Genomic DNA, 20,157 nt, shown 5'->3' with positions numbered 1-20,157 from the left:
GCCCCTTGCAGGGCCTAAAGGGGCTCCAGGAGAGCTGCAGAGGGACTGGGGCCAAGGCATGGAGGGCCAGGAGCCAGGGAATGGCTTCCCAGTGCCAGAGGGCAGGGCTGGATGGGAGATTGGGAATTGGGAATTGCTGGCTGGGAGGGTGGGCAGGGGCTGGAATGGAATTCCCAGAGCAGCTGTGGCTGCCCCTGGATCCCTGGAAGTGTCCAAGGCCAGGCTGGACATTGGGGCTGGAGCAGCCTGGCACAGTGGGAGGTGTCCCTGCCATGGCAGGAACTGGATGATCCTTAGGGTCCCTTCCCACCCAAACCATTGCATGATTCCATGATTTTCTCTTCAATAGTTTAATTAGAGAAGTCAAATGAGAAGAGAGCGAAGCAGAAATGATGACGATGATGATGATGATGATGCTGCTGATGCTGAAGCCCCATTCCAGCCCTGAGCACCAGGTGAGTGGCACCAGGCCTGAGTTGGTTTTTCTCTGGCCCTTCCGAAGCCCAACTGAGTCACCTGCCCGATCCCACGTGGATTCTGTGCTCAGGGGTGACTCAGGATTGCTCAGGGGGCATCCCTTGCACAGATCTGAAGCCAGTCCAGGTGAGTTAAAGGTCATGGAGGACCTGGAACGATCCTGGAAGTTTTCCCTGAACAAATCAACGTGAGAAGAAGCAGAGCTGAGCAGTGCTCAAAACACTCTGTGATGGATTGGAACCCAGAGTGGCCTGGCTGAAATATCTTAGGATCTGAAGGGAGCAAAATAAAGCGTCCAGCTGGTGCCAGCAGCTGGCTGGAGTTAATGGCTCTGTTTACTGGGAAGCTGTTCCAGGAGCCCTGCTGTCACTGTCACCTGAACAGGCTCAGGTTGTTGGGTCGCTTCCTTGGAAAAGCTCCGTGAAGAGTCTGTCTGCGGCCGAATTTCTGTGTTTGAGGCGGGATGAGCAGACAGAGACTCTCTCCTTCTCTCAGCAGGCTCAGGAGGAGCAGAAAGTGTTAATTAGGGCAGGCTGATTCATATCCCAGAGGGATTCAGAAGTTCAGGGTTACGAAGGGCAATGACGGGAAGGCACAAAAATAAGTTTGGAGATGTAAAACACTGCGGCAAAAACAAATCCCTCCAAACTCGGGGCAGGGAAGGGCAACCTTGGTGAGCCTGGACAGAAAAGAACAAACATTTCTGTTTTGGTGCCCTCTGTTTGCTTCAAGAAATGAATGTTCCAGGCTTTTTACCAGCAAATAATGTCACTGCCAAGAGTAGATCTTTCCAGAGGTTGCCACGCTGATGATCCGTAGGGAATATTTTTAACCTCAAAATAGAGAATTCCAGTTGGATTTTCAAGTTCCAGGCTTAGAAAAGCAGCTCCTAATGCTGGGAGAGAAGCCCTGAACACAAAACCTGTTTGGCAACATAGCAAAGGAGGAGATGTGGCCCCAATAATCTTAATAGAGGAAGTTTGGGTAATTAATAGATAAGGAATCGATAAAGGCGAGCGGGCAGCTCGATTGTTTCGCTTTGAAAGCAGAGTAGGAAACGGTCATTGTTCCCCACCTTCCTTGAATAAACAGCAGGATCCTCTTGCCAGGATCCTATGGAAGCACTCACAGCACTCAGCACTTGGCCAAATTTGTCCTGGGAATTTCGCTCCGAGAGGTTGATGATTTACCTCGGAGCTGCACACACTGTGGAGTTCAACAGTGCTGCAAAAACACCCCTAAATCTTAAAGCTATTTGTCAAAAAAAAAGCAAATCTTTTTGTCAAGGATGACATTGCTCTTTATCTTCTCATTGCTTGTCTTCACCAGATAAAGGTGGGGGGTTTTGTACGTTGATTTTTACTGTTTTGTTTTAAAAAAGGAGGGGGGAAAAAAAGCCATAAATGAGATTTTGGGGACAGCAAGAATCCTAAAGAACCCACAAAGGGCGTGCTAGAGGAGCTCCCATTAGTCAGAGGGTGAAGCACAGCAGAGCTTCACTCAGCAGCTCTGAGTAAATTCCCACTAATGTCGTTTTTCTCCCTTTTTCCTGTAAATCAGCACTGCCCAGTCAGCATCATTCGACAGCCTGCCCCCCTTTTTTTTTTCTTCCTTATTTTTGATGATTTCTCCAGGAAACTGCAGAAACACTTTGATCTGGCAGGACTCTGAGCTTTCTGAAAGTTCCAAAATACATTCTTCAGGCTGGGCAGCAATTTTGTGTTTCCGTCCCCTCTGACTTCCAACCTCCTTTTATTTTTTAAAATCTTTTTTGGTGATTTCAGAGCAAACTGTTCATAAATATCAACCAGTTTTAGGATGGTGAACAGAGCAGGAATAGATTAAAATTTGGGGTTTTTTTCCCCAAACAATCAGGCTACACGGGTGAATCCTGCTTGGAATGACAAGAACAGGAAAGCTCCACAAAGAGTCTTTTGAATTTTAATTTAAAGCTTTTCTGCAGGGGGAGCTTAAAAAAAAAGAAAGGATTTTCAACTTGTTAGAGTTGATATTTCCACTCCACCAATATCCAGAGGCTTTGGAAGAGGCCTCCCAAGCACTGTGCAAACAAAGCCTGACTCAGGGCACTTAGGCTGGGCTTGTCACGGTTCCTTATCTTGAAAAGCTCCAGGGGAAAAGTTTTGCTTGAAGAAATCTCTATTGACAGACATTTGAAATATAGAAAAGCAAGAGAGAAGAACTCAATATTTCAATGGCTCCCAGGAAAAGTGGTGTTGGTGAACCCAGGCTGGAGTTCAAGCTCCCAAAAGGAAGCGGGATCCTTCCAGCCTTAATTCTATTGGGAGCACAGGAATGCCGGGTGGCTCCCTGGAAAACTGGTTTGAAAACTGCAATAATAACTTGCAGGGTAATTCCAATATAGGAATTCCAGCAGGCTCAGCTTTCCAACAGCCAAGCCATGGAAAACCAGGGAGTTAAAGAGGGAAACGCTTCCAAGCAGGAATGGGATTGAGCAGCGCTCCCAGGGAGCTGAGAACTGCCTGTACCTTTCTGGAATTGCCATTATTTTGTTCTTTTCTCTTGGAACAAGCTCTGCCTCTCAAAGGAAGTGCCTTCAGACACTCTGGGCAGGTTGGAATTCGAGAGAGAACATTGGATTTGTGTTTAGTTTTATGGGATTCAGCACAGACTGGCCAGGAAGAGCGATTTTCCATGGCAGGAGTGTTTGCCCTTGGCAGCGATTGGAATATCCCAGCTCTTGGTCTGAAGCAGCAATCACTGAGCTCGAGATAAGCCCCGAGGAGATTAACCAGGCACTGATATCCCTGAATAATCACCCTCCTGACCTCCCCACTAACGGGCTCTCCACTGCCAGCACAGCAGCGCTTCCAGCTGAGGATTCAGGGATATCTTCCCACCACACACTTCCCTTCTGATCCCAATGTTTTCCTCCCAGTTTGCCTTCACACTTCCCTCCCCACTGTACTCCAAGTAAATCCAAAGCTCCCTGTTAAGCTTGACAGGCAGAGCTTTCCATAGGGGAAAAAGATCTTTTCAGTAGGACACTCAAGGCTCCTCTTTCCCCTCATCTCAATCCCTTTCCACCTGCTCAGATTATTCCAATGTTTGTGCTTCAGCTGATGCAGAGCAGCTCAGCAGTGACATGAACCAGGTAACAAAGGTCCTTTGTGGGATTATTTGTCCAAGGGCTATTCCAGGGAACTAATTTATGGCCCAGCTCTGCAAACATTGGCACTAGCAGCATGATGCGAACCTGAGCTGGGGAATCTGGGATAGGTCTGCAGCTGCACAGCCCATCTGTAACTGCCATTGTGCACCAGAAATATCCCAGAAATCTCGGGCTCCTGAGAAAAGCTAGAAATCCTGGAGGCCTGGAGCAGTCCATGAATCCATGGCCAAGCTGAAGGACGGAAGCATCACTGGGCAGGAGATGTTGGAAGGACCTTAAAGATCACCCAGTGCCACTCCCTGCCATGGGCAGGGACATTTTCACTATCCCAGCTTGCTCCAAGCCCTGTCCAACCTGGCCTTGGACACTTTCCAGGGATTCTGGGGCAGCCACAACCTCTGTTCCAGGGTCTCACCACCCTCATGGTAAAGAATTCCTTCCTAATACTTAACCTAAATTTCCCCTTTAATTAGCACCCCTCACTCCTTGTCCCATCACTACAGCCCTGAACCTCCTTGTGTCTCAGAGCATCCCCAGCTCTTCCCTCAGCAAACATCTGCCTCCATCCATGCTTTGCTTTGGAATATGGCAGGAATAAACTCTCCTCCCCACACAGGCAGGGCTGTACAAAGACAACTGCATCCCCAAGCAGGTAAGAGAGGCTGATGGCAAGAATCCATCACTGGAAAGATGAAAACTTTCTCCTTGAATAAGAGAAAAATGAAAGCTGCTGACAGGAGGAGACATCATCTGCTCCATGAGTAAGCACATTCCGTGGATCTGCCCACTCCCAGGAGCTATTTGTGCTCGCCTTTCCAGGGCTGTGATGCAAACACTGAGGAGGAGGAGGAGGAGGAGGAGGAGGAGGAGAGGGCTGAGGAAGAAGCACTGCAGCTGCTGACAAAATATTTTGCTGCTCAGCAGCCACGCGAGGGCCGGCCCTGCTGCAGGAGCAGCCCTGGCACAGGAGATGCTGAGCCCAGGATGCCCCCCCAGCTCCCAAAGCACAAATTTGGGTGCACCAGGCCCTTGTCAATCAGCCCTGAACAAGGAGCTTGGGGATAATCCCCATCATTAAACCCCAGCACCAGAAATAAAACCCCACGGACATCACCACATGCCAAACCTCAGCTCCCCTTTTCCAGCGTGTGGCCAGGCAGGGGCTCATCTCATCTGTCACCCCCGGCTGGGAGCAGCTGTCCAGGCTCCCCTGTCACTCCTGCAGGGACGGTGACACCTCCAGCCAAGCATTTGGAGCTGCCCTGAGGCGCCTCTCTTGCTGCAGGGGCTATAAAGGAACCCTGGGTGAGGCTCAGATTTAAGCAATCGGCTTTTAGGTGAAATTAATCTTGTCTTTAGGAGACAGCAGCTCCTGAAATTTCTAGACATAAGGTTCATAAATACATGTTTGCCTCACTTGCTCGTGTCATCCTAGCTGGACATTGATAGCAGGTACTTGTAAAGGCTTAGAATAAAGCCTGACTAAAGATTGCTCGAAATAGTTCCCAAGCTCTTCAGCAATTTTGGTCCCAAGGTCAGGAGGGAGTTCTGTGGTCCAGAAAAGCCACCAGCAGCACAAATCAAATCAAATCAAATCAAATCAAAATCAAAGCAAATTTATCAATGCAGAGATGTTAGAAAATGCCATGAAGGAAGGTTTAGGAATCTGGAGGGTATCCAAGGAGGAAAGAGAAAGGAAGCAAATGTCGTCAACAGAAATCCCTGCAGGAAAGCGCTGTCCCATAGAGACTGGATTTGGAGATAAGGAATCTTCATGGGGTTTTTATGGAGCAAAGTGAAGCTCTCTGGATGCTTTAATGAACCACTGACTCTTTCAGATTAACTTTACCTGACTTTTTTCATTCCCACAAAATCAAGCTCTCCAGGGCTCCATGTGAACGTTTGAATTTCCGAACGTTTCCAGCCAGGGAGCAAAAGGCTCCGAGTTCAGCTGGAATCAGTGGGATTTAAACATCCCTGAGTGTCACCCCCGTGAGCCCCTTCCCCTGTAATCCCTATTTTGAGCATTCCCTGGGGAGAGTGGTCTGGCCAGAGGAATTCCAAGTGCCCAGAAGCCCTGGGAGCGAGCTCCATAGCCCTGCCAGCCGAGGAAGACCACGCTGCTTCAAATCCAGACAACTATTTTGAGTTCTTGTGGGAACCAAGCTCGATCCAATAAATATCAGGAGTTATCACAAGAGAACCCACAGGAAAATACACACTGAGTGCTGACAGACACAAACTTTCCCCTTTTTTCCCTCGGATTTGAAATAATCCGAGGCAGCATTTTTCCTACTGCTCTGCAGAAGCCATAAAATTCTGTGGGACTGAGGTGGGGGAGGTCAAATCCTTTTCTCCTGCCCATTTCAGTGGTGGGAACACCCTGAAGAAACAACTGAGCTGCAGGACTCCTGCCAAAAGCTGTCCTGGTGCAAGGTCTGTGTGGGATCAGGATGAGACTGGACAAAGATTGGAAAAGGGGATACAGTTGATAAAGGTGTCAGATAAAGCTGAAAACTCCAGAAGTGGTGGAGACTGGGACAGTGCAGGAAAAAGGAGCCTCGTAAACGTCAGCCTTGTCCTGTTTAGCACCCAAATCAATGCTGGGAACGGCACCTGGAGCAGAGGGAGCCTTGTTCTTAGGGAATTTCACCTCCCTGGCTTCAGCAGGGCTATAAAAAGCTGCTCTGCATTGCAGGCTGAGGGGATTAGCACTTATCCCACAGGAGAAAAAAGAAACGGGGCCAGGGGTAGATTTGGGCAGGAGAAGCAGTCTGGGAATGACGGATGAGAAAATGGAGCTGTAAGGAAAGGAGAAAAGGAGAAAAAGAATAATCAGAAAAGAGCAGGGAGGCAGGAAATGGCTGCAGGGTGGAGCTGGGGAATGTAATGTCTGCACAATTTAAGGGGAAAATGGAAGAGAAATAGGCCTGGGTGGGTGATAAAGCAGCACCGAGTGACTTCATATTTTAAATATTTAAACATTACAAGGAGCTGAAGGTGTACTTTGCTCTCACAAAAGAGTTTGTTTAATGCTTTTACTTTTTGAGGCACACTCCCTTTCATTCTTGCCTTGCTGAATGCAAAAAAAGTAAACACATTTTGAGCTGATAGGCCAGGCAGTGCTGGCAGCAGCACCAAAGTGACCTGGGCTCAGGTGACACAGGCCAGGGGCCACCCCAGGAGAGCTCATTTGCCCCAGCAGGGTTTGCTTTGTTTGATTTATTCATTTAAAGCACTTGAATTGTGCACCTTGTGCTAAGGCAAGATAACTGCTCCCTCTCTCCAGGCTGTTTTAACCTTGAACCACCTCCCTTCTCCAGGAGTTTGGAGACTGCAGATTCCTGGATCCTCTTCTCCTGCAGCACTTCAGCTTTGAACTTCGGGAGAGCTTCAGCCAAAGGTGTTGGGATCTGTGTCTGAGCTAAAGCTGCAGTCACAGAACCCCAAAATAAAGCCCCATCAGTGTTTTATGGCCCTCCCTGCCCCTGTGTGTGTGTTTGGATACCTCCTGATGGTCCTGTTGAGAGCCTCCTCTCCTTCCTGATGGGAAAGCAAGAGAGGAAAACCAGCTCTCCAAGATTTGGTTCAAGTGCTGGATGACATTTTCCAGTCTGAGATCCTTTCTTTTCCCCCAATCTGGCCAATTTGCACATGGATGGTGGTAGGGATCAGCTTTGACTCAGGCTAGAAGCCAAATTCTTCTTGTGGGGATGAAAATCTTGGATATTATTTGGTTATCTGCCCACGGAGGTTTTGGAGGCAGGAGCACATAAGGGACAAAGAAAAGAAAGGCCTGCAAAGAGGAAAAAAAAGAGCTTGAAACTCAGACAAAACAAGAGCAAAGGATTAAGAAATCCCGGAAAATGCAGCAGACGAGGAACTGCTGCCTCCAGGGAGAATTTTATGGAGCCTGGCAGGGAAAAGCAGTTCAGGGGCCAAGGCAGACAGATGAGAAAACACGAGGAAAAAAGGAGGAGAGTTCAGAGCCTCTCATCTCTTTCCATGGGAGAAGTATAAATACACCTGAAGTTTGTTTACAGAGAACAATAAAAAAGTTTTAATAAAAGCCTTCTAATAATTTGCAGTTCTTACAACAAACAAACCACCCCCCCCACAAAATAAATCCCCCAGTGCAGGGGGAAACAGCAGCTTTTTTTATTTAGAGAGGAGAAAGTCTGCTAGATACGGCCACAGGAAAAGCATTATTAAATCTGCCTCAGCTCAAGCAGTGGTTACTCACGTTCAGGAGAACATTCCTGGCCAGTTAGTAGGAAAATTAATCTGTCTGTTCTAAAGATTATTCACAGAACAATTCCTGACACGAACAAAATGGATTTAAGTTGCAGAACAACCTCAAAGCTGCCCCCTGATGTGGATGAGTGACAGTGCAACAGCCCCACTGCGTGTGACTGCAGCGTGCAAGGAGATTATCAGCACCAAATCCAAAGGAACGATCTAAAAAGCCGAGGGGGAGACCCAGGAATCAGCTGGAACAACAACAGCAACACAAAACCTTACACATGTAAAGCCGGTTGGGAAAACAGAGCTTGATTCAGAGATAAAACCATTGCACTGTCAACATTGGCGATCTCAGCACTGCACTGCAGCCAGCAGCATCTTCCCCAAGCGCTGATAACAACACCGACTCCTTTTCCCCGATCCAACTCCCCCAGGGAACGGGAGGTGACACCAACGGCAGCTGCAGCCTCGGAGGGGTGGCCAGAGGTTGGGCTGGGCTGTGGTTTCGGGGATTGTGCTGGAAGTCAGCACTTGGCCTTGGTTTCGAGCTGGTGTGGAGCTGAGTTTCCAGCTCTGGAATCAGCAATGTCCAAGGAATACAGCAATATCCAAGGTCGCTGCTGCCAGGATCACTGGGCAACGTGCAAAGTTCCATGGAACAAAGAGCAAGGTCATTTGTGAAGGAATTGGGAGTGCAGGTCATTAATTAATTAATGCTTTGTAGTGCTGTGGGTAAAGTTTTTCAACCAGTTCAGAATAAAATGGTTTGGGTTGGAAGGGATCTTAAAAAATTCCTCCAGTGCCACCCCTGCCATGGGCAGGGACACCTCCCACTATCCCAGGCTGCTCCAAGCCCCAATGTCCAGCCTGGCCTTGGACATTCCAGGGATCCAGGGGCAGCCCCAGCTGCTCTGGGCAAAGGGAAGAGGAGTTTAAGGGAGTCATGAACACAACTGGAATTAAAAAAATCCCCTCCCCCCAGGAATGAAATCATTCAGACTCACTGGAAAACCTCTTGTGCAGAGGTTTAAACTGAGCCAAGCTCTGTAACTGATCCTTCTCCCTGAGCCAGACATGGAGCAGTTCCAAAGTCTGAAGACCTTTCTGGGTGTGTGGGAGGGAAATCAGCTTAATTGCACCTTTATGTAATCAACTTTTGTGGTCTCTCTGATGCTGAGGATTCACAGATTCGAGGCTCTCAGAAACCACCCAGACAACTTTGCACAAGAGCTTTTAAGTGAAGACACAGGTGATGAACACTCCCAGCCCACCCACGTGCTGAGAGCCCGGAGCATCCTGGACACCTTCACCTGCTTTGCTTCCCTGCTCCCTCGTTTTGGTTTTTTTTTCCCTCCCCAGGTGACCTTGGAGTTGAAAAGGTTCAGGAAAGGGACACGGCAGCAGCCAGTGTGGTATGGAAGGAGATTTAGACCAGATTGGACAGGGCTTGGAGCAACCTGGGATTGTGGAAGGTGTCCCATGGTAGGGGGTGGAATGAGATGAGCTTTAGGGTCCTTTCCAACCCAAATCCTTCTGTGATTCCATAAATATTACTTAAAAGGAAAAACAGTCACCTTGAAGTACTGAAGGAATTATTTCCTTTCAACCTTGCTGCATTTGACTCAGTAAAACGAAATTAATCCCAACTGATCAATTTATTGTAAATATGAAGCTCAAAGCAGGAGTGGAATTCCAACTCTGACGTTGCGTCCTGGGCTGGAACTGAAAGGAAAAGCTCTGATTCCCAATCCAGTGGTGACACCTAGAGGGAAAGGAAGGATTTCACTGCCTGCGTGGCAGCTCCCGAAGGGAATGAAAGGGGAATTGTAAAGCTGTGCCTGAGCCAGAAGTGGCTCTGGAGTCCTTTAGTTCATCCTCTGGAGTTCCCTCACGAGGACACAGCAAGGAGAAAGTGCTCCAGGAGAAAACAGAGGGGAAAAGGGAGAAGCCTGAGCCTCTTCCCAAGGGTGCTGGGAGGCCTCTGCCTTCCCATGAACTCCTGTGGGATGAGTGGGACGCAAACCTTGGAACCTCTGGAATAACGCCCAGGAAGGGGAATCTTGTTTAAACCTTTCCCATTAAACCTCCCCTGCATTCCCCACACTCAAGGATGGATCTCCACGTGGCTTTTTGGGGTTTTTAAGCTCTTCTCTCCCAGCATTGCACAGCGTGGAGGAACTGTTCCACCTCAGCCACGGAGACATCAGAGAGAGACTCCAAGCCCATCCCAGCTCCACAGGAATCCAGCCTGGTGCTGTTTATCCTTGGAATTGCCTGCTAAAACCTGCAGGAAAACTTTGGCTGGAGTTGTTCCTACACCTCCACACAAGGTGGGGCCCAGCTGGATTTGCAATTCCAACAATATTTTTGGCTCGATGCCTTTTTATTTTGTTGTTGTTTGTTGTTCAGTCTGGGTTTTCTTTGGCTTCACCAAAATAAAGGCTGAGAATAAAGGGGAGCAGAGAAACCACCTAAATGGGGCAGGGGTGGTGCTTGGAGGACTTCTAAATGTGTTTTATTCCCATTTTCAGAGCCTAAATCCTTCTTTTCAGAACTCCTTGACAAGCACAGGGTGCTGCTGAAGGAGAAAGAAATCTCCTTGTTCACCTGGGATCCATCCAAAGTCTGAGAGTCTGGCCTGGAATAATCTGGGTTGGTTTTTTTTTCCCCCTCACTCTTAAAATTACTGGGAGAGCCTCACCTCACTTTAATTTCTGGGCACACTTCAAAGTAACCCAAAATAAAACTGCTGTGATCAAACCTTGCCTTCCTGTCCAGTTGCAGCTAAAGCTGAAGCTTTGGGCAGATAATTAATCCCAATTATGGCAGCACCTTTAATGAGCTGCTTCCCTCCTCACCAGGATGTGGGAAGTGTGGGACCACCGCAGTTAAAGAGATTTCCTGGCATTCCAGGTGTGGAGAAACCCCGGAATTATTTCTATTTCTCACAGCAAAGGGCTGAAGTTCCCCAGCTGAACCAACCAAGCTGCGAATTTGAAGTTAAAAGAAGAAGGAATGGATTTAGACATGTAAATATTCCATGGAACTGCAGCTGCTTTCCAGGAAATTTGTATAAAAATATGGGAATAGAAAAGCTGGGAAGAAGGGGGATGGGCAGTTAAGAGGACAAACTCGATGACCTTTTAAAAACTGACCCTTCCTTCCCAGTCCTGTTATCCCAATAATTTCTGGGAATAATTCTTCCTTCCATATATTATTGCCTTATCTCTGTTTTCCTTTCTCGGGCATTTGGAAATTTTCCTTCAATTTTTGTGGTTTGGTGCTCCCCAGATCCCAAATTTCCTGCTGTTCTTCTCAGGTGAGAGCAGCGAGGCAGAAATGAAAGTGTGAAATACTCTGACAGGAAAGGAAAAGGAAGGGAAAAGGGAAAAAAAGCCCCAGAAAATGCAAAAAGTGATGGAAGTCAAATAGGGGTGAAGTTTTTCCAGTATCCAGAGGGGAAATCCTTGCAAATCAGCCAAGATGGGAAGATCCCATGGCAGTCAAATTGCCTGGCACTGGAAATTAATCCAGTTTACGGTAAATAGTGGAATATTCTGGTAAAATCAGGGAATTTACTGGGAATTTTGCCATCAGTCCCAGTGAGTTTCACCTACACTTTGCTTTTATATCTCAGTTCTGTTTTAAAAGATTTTTTTTTCGGTGAAAAACCCACCAAGAAAAGAAATGCAAATCAGAAATGAAACAGTAACAGCAACTTCTGAGTACCAAATTGAGAAATTGGGTGGTTCCAGATTTATAAATGTAAGATTTCAACTCTGTTTTTTTACCAAGATTCCTCTCTCATTCCTGAATTTCCAGTCACTGACTCCCAAATTTATTCCCACAGACAGCACCATCCACTAGAACTGCCAAGAGATACCACTGCCATCATTATCATCTCACAAAATATATAAATAAATATATATTTTAAATTAATTACTCCCAACTCTTTCTCCAAGTCTCCAGCAAAGATGAGCCCTTATTGAGGGGCTTATTAATTTAGTTATTATTACTTATTAAATATTTATTTAATTTAGAAATCGAAATTTTATTTATAAAAATCAATAAATAATAAAAATAAATAATAAAACCAATTACATTTATTTTATAAAAATTATTTACATTAAAAAATTTATTTATAAAAATGTATTTAAAATTTTAAAATTTATTTATAAAAATGTATATGAAAAATTTAAAAATTAATAAAAATGTATTTGAAATTAAAAAATTATTAATAAAAAGTTATTTTAAAAATTTAAAATTATTTATAAAAATTTATTTAAAATTTAAAAAATATTTTAAATTTTAATATTTATTTATAAAAAATTATTTAATTTATAAAATTAAATCAGGCAAGGACTGAGGAAATCTTTCAGGCAATAAAAATTCTCCTCCTTATCCCAAATATTTTAAAAGAAGATATTGGTGAAACAACCCCCTCTAATATTAAAAAAAAAGTAAAATTGAAGTAAAACATCACCCTCCTGAAGACACGAGGAAGATCAAGAGGAATTTTGCATTTCTCTTGTCCTTGTGTTAAAGAAACTGCCCCTGGGAAGTGGAAGGGAAGCTTGGCACATCTATTATTTCATAGGAGCTGCAGGGAATTTTAGAGCTGGGAATCCACTTTGGATTTCCGGAAAATGGTCATTTGCTCACATCCTGTTCCCAAAAATTAAATCTGGAGGAAGAAGGAATATTTTGAAATCCTATAGGTTGGGTTTTACTTGGCATAACTTTGGGGGGACAAAGAAAAGTGAAACCTGAAGAAATTAAGGAAAAATTTGCTAATCCAAGCCCAAGTGAAGCCTTGAGGTGAGGGGTGATGTCGGGTGGGAACGGAGCATTCCTCAGGGAGAAGTTCTGCCCTGGCCAGAGCAGCAGGATTTTAGGGATTGGGTACTTTTCCCTGCAAAAGCAGCAAGGCCCATTCCATAAAGCTCGTGTGCACACATTCCATAGGAACAGGAATAATGGGAATATTGAAGGTATAAAGCTCTGACATGGGAAAAGCGTGACCCAGCAGCAGAAGCTGAAGTTGTCCCACAAGTTTTCCATCGGTGGAACAGCAGCACAATCTCGTGCTTTTCCCATCGTGCTGAACAAAGTGTGGAATTCCTCCTCCTCTCTTCCCACCCTTTATTTCTCCCCAGTGTTCCCTTCACAAAGTCATCGGTGCCACGCTGCGGTGACTCTGCTGTCTCCAAAATAACCCCAATTCCACCCCCCTGTGCAGGAGGTCACCCACTGCAGCCTCTCCCTGACAGGTAATTCCACAGGTTAACAACAATCCTGCCCCTTCCTGCCAAATCCGGGGCTCCATAAATCATCTCCAGGGAGAGCAGAAGGGTTGGAGGCTGGCACTTCTCAACCCTTCAGAAATTTGCTCAGCTGTGTTTACCAGAATTGGTTTTCCCTCCTTATGTGTTGATCCAGGGGGAGTTAAGACCCCTTCAAAGAGGGCAAATGACAGGAATTGATGGAATATTTAAAATTCCAAGCAGTTCCAAGGCTTTTGTGAAGTCAGGGAAGCAGTCACACCTTCAGGCTAGACCAGAGCAGGATCCTGATGATGTGAAACGCTCTCTCCACATTCCCAGATGGTTAAAAGTCAATTTTTACAACTCCTTTTTATCCAGTAGGGAGATGAGTGCAGGGCTGTCATTTCTGGAGTAGAGGAAAGGATTAAATAAAAAAACCCAGGTATTTGGCAAGAAAAGATGGAGCCTTGAAACTCAGCTCATGGTTTGGTTAAGCCAGGCCTGTCTCTCTGGTTTATTCCTGATTTAAAGTCAGGAAAACTCCTGCACACTTCCTTGGCAAACCATATACAAAATAATTCCTAGTCCTCCCTAGAACAGGTATTTTCTGCACCCTCCAGACAACGTGGGAGGATCCCTGGATATTCTCTCACTTTCCTGATTGTAGGGAAATGATTCCCATCATTTGGAATCAGCCAGTTCTCCTGGATTATGAGGATGAGTTGCTTTTCCTTAACTTTTCCCTGCAAAAGCAGCAAGGCCCAGGCCATAAAGCTCCTGTGCACATGGGAATCTTTTTATGAGACCATTGATTTTCATCTCTTTCCACAGCAAATTCCAGGAGATTTGAGATCAGAACCAGCAGCTGTCAGACTTGCTCAGGGGATCTGGGAATGTGTTTAGGCTGGGAGAGCATGAGGAAAACCTTTGGTAGGCTCTGTTTTAGGAACACCTCTGAGCTCCATTCCTGTCCAAGCATAAGTTTTCATATCATTTGTTGGTTTGGAAAGAATATTTAACGATCTGCCCCAGACACCAGGAGAGCAATACCCAGCTCTGCTGCAAGTACTTTTGATGAAGGAATTTTTTAATAACTATTGCAGCTCCTCACAAGAAAAAATGAGGAAAAATCTTCTCTGGGTTTTTATTTCACTGGATTAAAAAAGCACTGAAGGGCTCATTCTTATCATCAAGGGACCATTTTTACAGGAGAGATGCTCTCCTTATTTTTTGACATCCCAAATTCATCCCCTTTTTGAGGTTTTATCTGAAGGACCCATTCTGCAAAGCACCTGTGACTGAAAATATTAATTTAAGCAGCACAAACTGGGCTTAAGATACTGGATGTTGAGGGTAATGATTTGTGAGGGAAGATAATTATTTGCTAAGTGTAGCTTGACTTCTGTTTTACAAGACAATAATGAGCAGTCTATCATCAGCATGAAGTAATTAAAAGCCTGGTGTTAAGACAATCAACATTCACACCCAGGGATGTCGAGTGCTGAAAGGTTTTAATCGCTGGCTGCTGGCACTTGCCGTGGAGGTTGGGAAAGCTGCAGCACGAATTAAAAACAACGAGATTTTACAGGTATTTTCTTCCTCCCACCCTCATCTCATCTTTCCTATGAGAAAATTCATTGTTTTCCAGCATCTCCAAGCACTGAGAATAGAAGAGATTCCATAGGCACCACCAGCTTTTCCTAGAGATCCTTGTTCAGAGGCCACCAGAAGGACATGAAATTATACTTCAGCTTGGTTTGTTAATTCTGCCTGTGTTTTAACACATTTCACACACCTAACAAAACCCAGGAATTATTTCCAGAGCTGCTCACACCTTCTTTGTCCCTTGGAGAAAAATACCAGGTACGAGACAGTTCTGCACTAAGAATTGCAAAAAGGTGCTCTGGAGTTCAGTAAAATCAGGATTTCATTCCAGTTAATAGGATTTTAATAAACCCTGGCACTCAAAACGTAGGGAAAGAGACAAGTGACCTTAAAATGTTTCATTGAACATCTATTCTATAGCACTAGAAAATGTCACAAGATCACAGCCAAATCCACTCAGTTTTAGGGATAATTTCCCAGCCCTCTTCCAGCTGCTGGAACATTGTGGAACTCCTGTGCCAAGGACAGCTGAGGAGAAGCCCAAGGAACAAAGGACACAAGTGGGGTTTTAACCCCTAAAAAACCAAACACTTATTTGATTTTTAAAAAAATATTCCTAAAGTATCAATAGTCTTTTCCAGTAATTTCAGGCCAAAATATGGATTTATAATTTGGGATACTCTCATCTCCCAGGAATTGTTTGAGGCCTCTGGAAGGACAACTGCCTGCAGTGCTTGTGTATAAACCTCACACTCAGAGCCAGACACTCACAAGCTGCTTTTGGAAAAAAACCACCCCACTGGTAATTGGAGTCTCTGGACATTTCCTGCAAGCTTGGAGCTTCCAATTATGCTCAAATGATGCATTTTAATAACCACCTTCTTCAGGGGAGGAAAAGTTTCCATTTGGGTGAACTTTGAAGTGATAATGGCAAGGAAAAGTGAGTGTTTGTACTCTTCATTAGGCTCTCAGCAGCCCTAGAAAGTCTGCTGGAACAGAGCTTTAATCCCAGCCAAGATCAAGAGCAAACAAACATTCACTGCAGAAAAGCCGTAATTAAGGAGAAGAAAGGCAAGAGAAGCATCAGCATCAAAAGCACTTGGCCCTCACGGCAGTGTTGGGTCAGCGGCCAACAAACAACTGCCTTTAATGGGATAAATGTGGAAAGGGAATAAATCAAAGCCAATTGAATTTATTGCAGATTGTGCAGGTGATCAGGGAAGATTTTTAAATATATTTAATTATATAATTCAGGAAGGACTCTTTCTCTTGAGATGCCTCTTTAAAGCCAATCCTGCTCCTGAATGGACAACAAATTCCTTGCTGCTGCTCCAGAAACAAAGCTCTCCCTGACAAAGCTCCTGCACGGGTTGGGAAGGGTTTTGTTTCACATTAAACCTCTCAGCGTCTGCAGGCTGCCACCAAAAAATTCCAGCTTTCTCCCTTCCTCATCCCTGCAAGCCTTATCCAGCAATCCCACAGCCACAGGGAAAGGTGGAAGAGTAAAATTTGACTTTTTTATAGGTTCAAAAGCAAGGAAACTCCCCAGTTCCCCTTGCAGCCACAGTGGGGCTGGAGGGTTTGGGGACCCCACGGCCCACCCTGGGCAGCAGTTCAAGGTTGAGAACCTGGGAGAAAAATCCATCCCCTCTCTTCTCCGGCTCCTTCGGCAGCCTCGTGGTTGATCCCACCAGGAGGAGCTGCCTGGCCTGGCCCTCTCAGCTCCCCCCATTTATAACTGAGCACCTTTTCCACCTCCCACCCTACTGTGCCTACGTAAAACCACTTTTAATCCTTCTACCCAAAGCCAGACAGTTAATTGGGATTAATCTCATCGGAGTAACTACTGAGTTGATGTTTGCAGGTGTCAGAGAGAGCAGTCGGCTCTGGAGAGAGATAAAAAACAACTTCATGAGCTCCGGGTCTGCCTGGGGTTGGAGCGTTCCTTTTCCCAGCTGGAAGGAGCTATTCTCCAGGCAAAATGCAAGTGGGGGTCAGACAAAGTGTCTGGAGAGAGGCCTCAGCTTTATTTCCACGTTTTACCCCAGAAGGGAGCCCTGGGCTCTGGCTTCACCTGGATTCACCTCCAGATTAGATAAACTGGGAAGTTGGGATCGAGATTAGAGAGCAAACAAACAAATCCCAAAACAAAGGGTCTTTTATCTGTCCCAGATAAAGTTTTTTGTTATTTTTTTGGTCATATCCTTGCAGCCAGAGATGGAGGGGGGACAAGGTTGAGAGAAAAACACTCATCCACTCGTTGTGCTGCCAGATTCTGGGAAAAATTCTGGAAAAAGAGGGAATGTCTCCCTGGGAAAGCCATTCCTTATTTTCCCTTCAGCACTGCCGACTCTGCAGGTTCCTCTCCTTCACCAGAGCAATTACCTCTCACTTTTCTACCTGAAACCCGATGCAAGAGCTGCAGGTGCATTGCCGGGGGGGGGAAAGGGATAAATAGAAAATTAGAAGATGTGCAAACCATCCCCAGCTGAGGGCAAACATGCCCTGTTCAGAACTGGGTGAAGTCACCGTCTCCAGCACGCTCTCAACCATCTCCTCCCTTTTTAGACACCACAGACAAGAGGCTGCCTACAAATACCCTGCCCCAAGCACAGCCCTTCCCACCTCCCTCTCTCTTGGGGAAGCGTCAGGAATCCTCCAGCAGCATCACAGGAGTGAAACTTGATGCTTTGTGTGCAAGTCAAAGTAACACTTAAAAATACCCCACTGAAGCAGCAGATTCGAGACGCTCAGGAATGTTGTAGCCCTGAGAATGCAAGGGAACAACAGCAAGAGGACAAGGCTAATAAAGGGGATTACCTCGCCCTCCAACACTGCTGGATGGATTTGGGGAATCCAGAGGCTCCCAGGGCTCTGGTTGTGCCTCGGCTGAGATTTGACCAAACTCGGGCTGCCCAAATCTAGTGTCAGGTTACAGGGCTGGGCACAAAAGCTCCTTCATGGACGTGTGCACACACACTCACAGCGCTGAGGCAAGTGAAGAGGGGACTGAGGTCATTTGTTGTGCATATATTGAATATATTTATGGCTTAGCAGGGAGTGGAGGCCTTTGCTTAAATCCCAGTCAGACCCTTGAACATAAGGCACAGATCTTGCACATTTGGCTAAAGTTTAAAATCCAACTGCTTCCAGGTTTTGGTCTATTTTTTTTTAATTTAAAAAACCAAACAAAAAACCAAACCCAACAAAAACCACACCCTCTGTCTCAGTTTGCCACTTCCCCAACAGCTGCAAGGATTAAACAGTTTCAGTTCTATTATTGGTGGTTTGCAGCAGGAAGGTTGGGGAAGCAAGCAGCTCAAATGATGCCAGTTGGGATTTGTGAGATCCCATCTGGATATTGGGAGCAGCTCTGGGCTTCCCAGCACGAGGAAAAGCAACTGGAACAAAAAGATGCCCAGGATTAATAAAGGGACTGAGAGCAGAGGTCTCAGCCTGGGTGAGGTAAAAAGGGATTTAAGTAAGGTAAAAACAGATTTTAGTGCTGTCTACACGATCTAAAAAGGAGCTAAAACCAGAAACAGACCCTTCCACATGCACAAGCTGCAGCATGGAAATTTTCCAGTAAATACAAGGACAAACTTTCCCCCCCCAGTAAGGGTGGTCAAGCTGTGAGAGGTAAGAAAATCCCTGTCCTTGGAGGTTTTTAGAGCTCACCCCGCCAATGCCAACCTGACCTATATTTGAAGTTGGGCTGGAGACCTCCCAGAGTTGCTGCCAGTTAAACTTTTTTATTATTTTAAACAAGCTTCAAGCAGCAGCATCTCAAGCCTCTGCATCACCAGACCACAGAGGTGCTGAGCTGGCATCACTTTGCTGGTGAGTGTCCAGATGAAGGGCTAAAACCTGTAATTCTTATCTGCATAAATTCCTGCCTGAGCTTCATCCCAAATTTCCTTGGCCTCTCCCACACAAACAAGCCTCACACAGCAATGCTCGACCATCCCAAACCACCAAGGCCTTCAATCAGGCTCTGCTTTTCAAGTGCGCTAATTAGGGAGCTACAGTTTGATTTTCAGGAGCACATTTCTATTAAAACATGTATTTTTCAAAGCCTGTTAAACCCTTCTGCCACCCAGAACTCACACAATGCTTGCAAGAACCCAAACGCATCAATGTTTACTTTGCTTTCATTGCCTAATTAAGAACATCCACTGCAGCCCCTGGGGAATTTCTCCGGCGTTTCAAAACAAGGGACTGCTCCACTCACCTTCCTCTCGCTCATTTCCACGGAAAAATGAGGCTAGAGGAAGAGCAGGAGCATCTCTCACCCCTCCAAGCCAAGCTGGGACGCAAAGGCTGATTCCTGACCACACCCAGGAGTAAATTTCTGTCCAAGCACAGCATCTGGAGGTAGAAACTCTCTGTGCTGAGGTAACTAAAGCCACTTTTGTCTGATATAAGCAGTTTCTACATCACCTGCACGCGTGGAGAAGTCATTTCTTAACCCTAAGTGCAGCAGAAAACCCAAACTTCTGCTGATCTGGCTTTGCCACATCTGAGTCAGCAGGGGATGGGTCACTCAGGGGTCAGCTGCTGATAAATTCTAAACACACCCAGGTAACATTTTGGGGTCAACATGGATAAGCTGAACTTCAGGGTAAATTATTTCCTGAGTTTCTTTCAGGGTGTGACCTTGGGAAAAGTCTCCCAAGTTCAATACATCAGAATAACAGTAGCAGACATCTCACACAGGTGTCTAAAAATCAGAATAGAGGCAGGGCTGATGCTGAGGCGGACCTTATGCCCAGGAGAGGGAGATGATCCAGTGCCCTGGCACAGGGTGCCCAGAGAAGCTGTGGCTGCCCTGGATCCCTGGAAGTGCCCAAGGCCAGTTTGGAGCACTCCAGGATAGTGGAAGGTGTCCCTGCCCATGGCAGGGGTGACACTGGATGATCCTTAAGGTCCATTCCAACCCTTGAAAATTCCGTGATAAGAGCAGCTATCTTCATTAGGGGACAGGCAGGGAAAGCTGTTATAGCTTGAGGAAAGACGCGTCCATCTCATGAGGCAGAAAGGCAAAGGATTCTCCCACAGCCCCCAGGAGAGGAATTCTCCTTAGGAGATTGGGATGAGGGTCCCGTCCAGCGGACAGGAGGGAATTTCCCTGGAAAATCCCCTCACAACCGGCCGGGCGTCCCTTCACAAGGCAGTAAGGAAGCTGAAGGGACCCTCCTTACACAGGAGGCCGGCAGGGTCTCCTCTGAGGGCACACACGCCCCGCGGGTCACCCTCAGCCCCTCACGGGAGGACGCGGGGGGATCACGACTCCTACCGGCTGCAGGAGGCGGCCACACCGGGGGTTCCGCCCGCCGGGGGCGAGATGCTGGCCCTGCTCCGTCTCCGCCCAGGGGGTTTCTGGCCCAGGGGCTCTGCCTCCATGGGGATGGGGACTGA

General features: G+C 46.4%; 1 protein-coding gene across 1 annotated transcript in view; it reads right to left on the bottom strand.

Moving 5' to 3' along the window:
• The window catches only part of NET1 (neuroepithelial cell transforming 1), a 47,457-nt gene extending 27,300 nt beyond the window's left edge, over window positions 1-20,157 (bottom strand). Inside the window, exon 1 of the mRNA XM_032105786.1 lies at window positions 20,036-20,157. Coding sequence (XP_031961677.1) covers window positions 20,036-20,142 — 107 coding nt within the window. The 5' untranslated portion in view covers window positions 20,143-20,157. The remainder of the gene's footprint in view (window positions 1-20,035) is intronic.

This window comes from Corvus moneduloides, chromosome 4, assembly GCF_009650955.1.
Source record: "Corvus moneduloides isolate bCorMon1 chromosome 4, bCorMon1.pri, whole genome shotgun sequence".
NCBI classification, from domain to species: domain Eukaryota; kingdom Metazoa; phylum Chordata; class Aves; order Passeriformes; family Corvidae; genus Corvus; species Corvus moneduloides.
The sequence above is the reverse complement of the archived record's forward strand: the minus strand, read 5'-3'. Positions and strand labels throughout refer to the sequence as shown.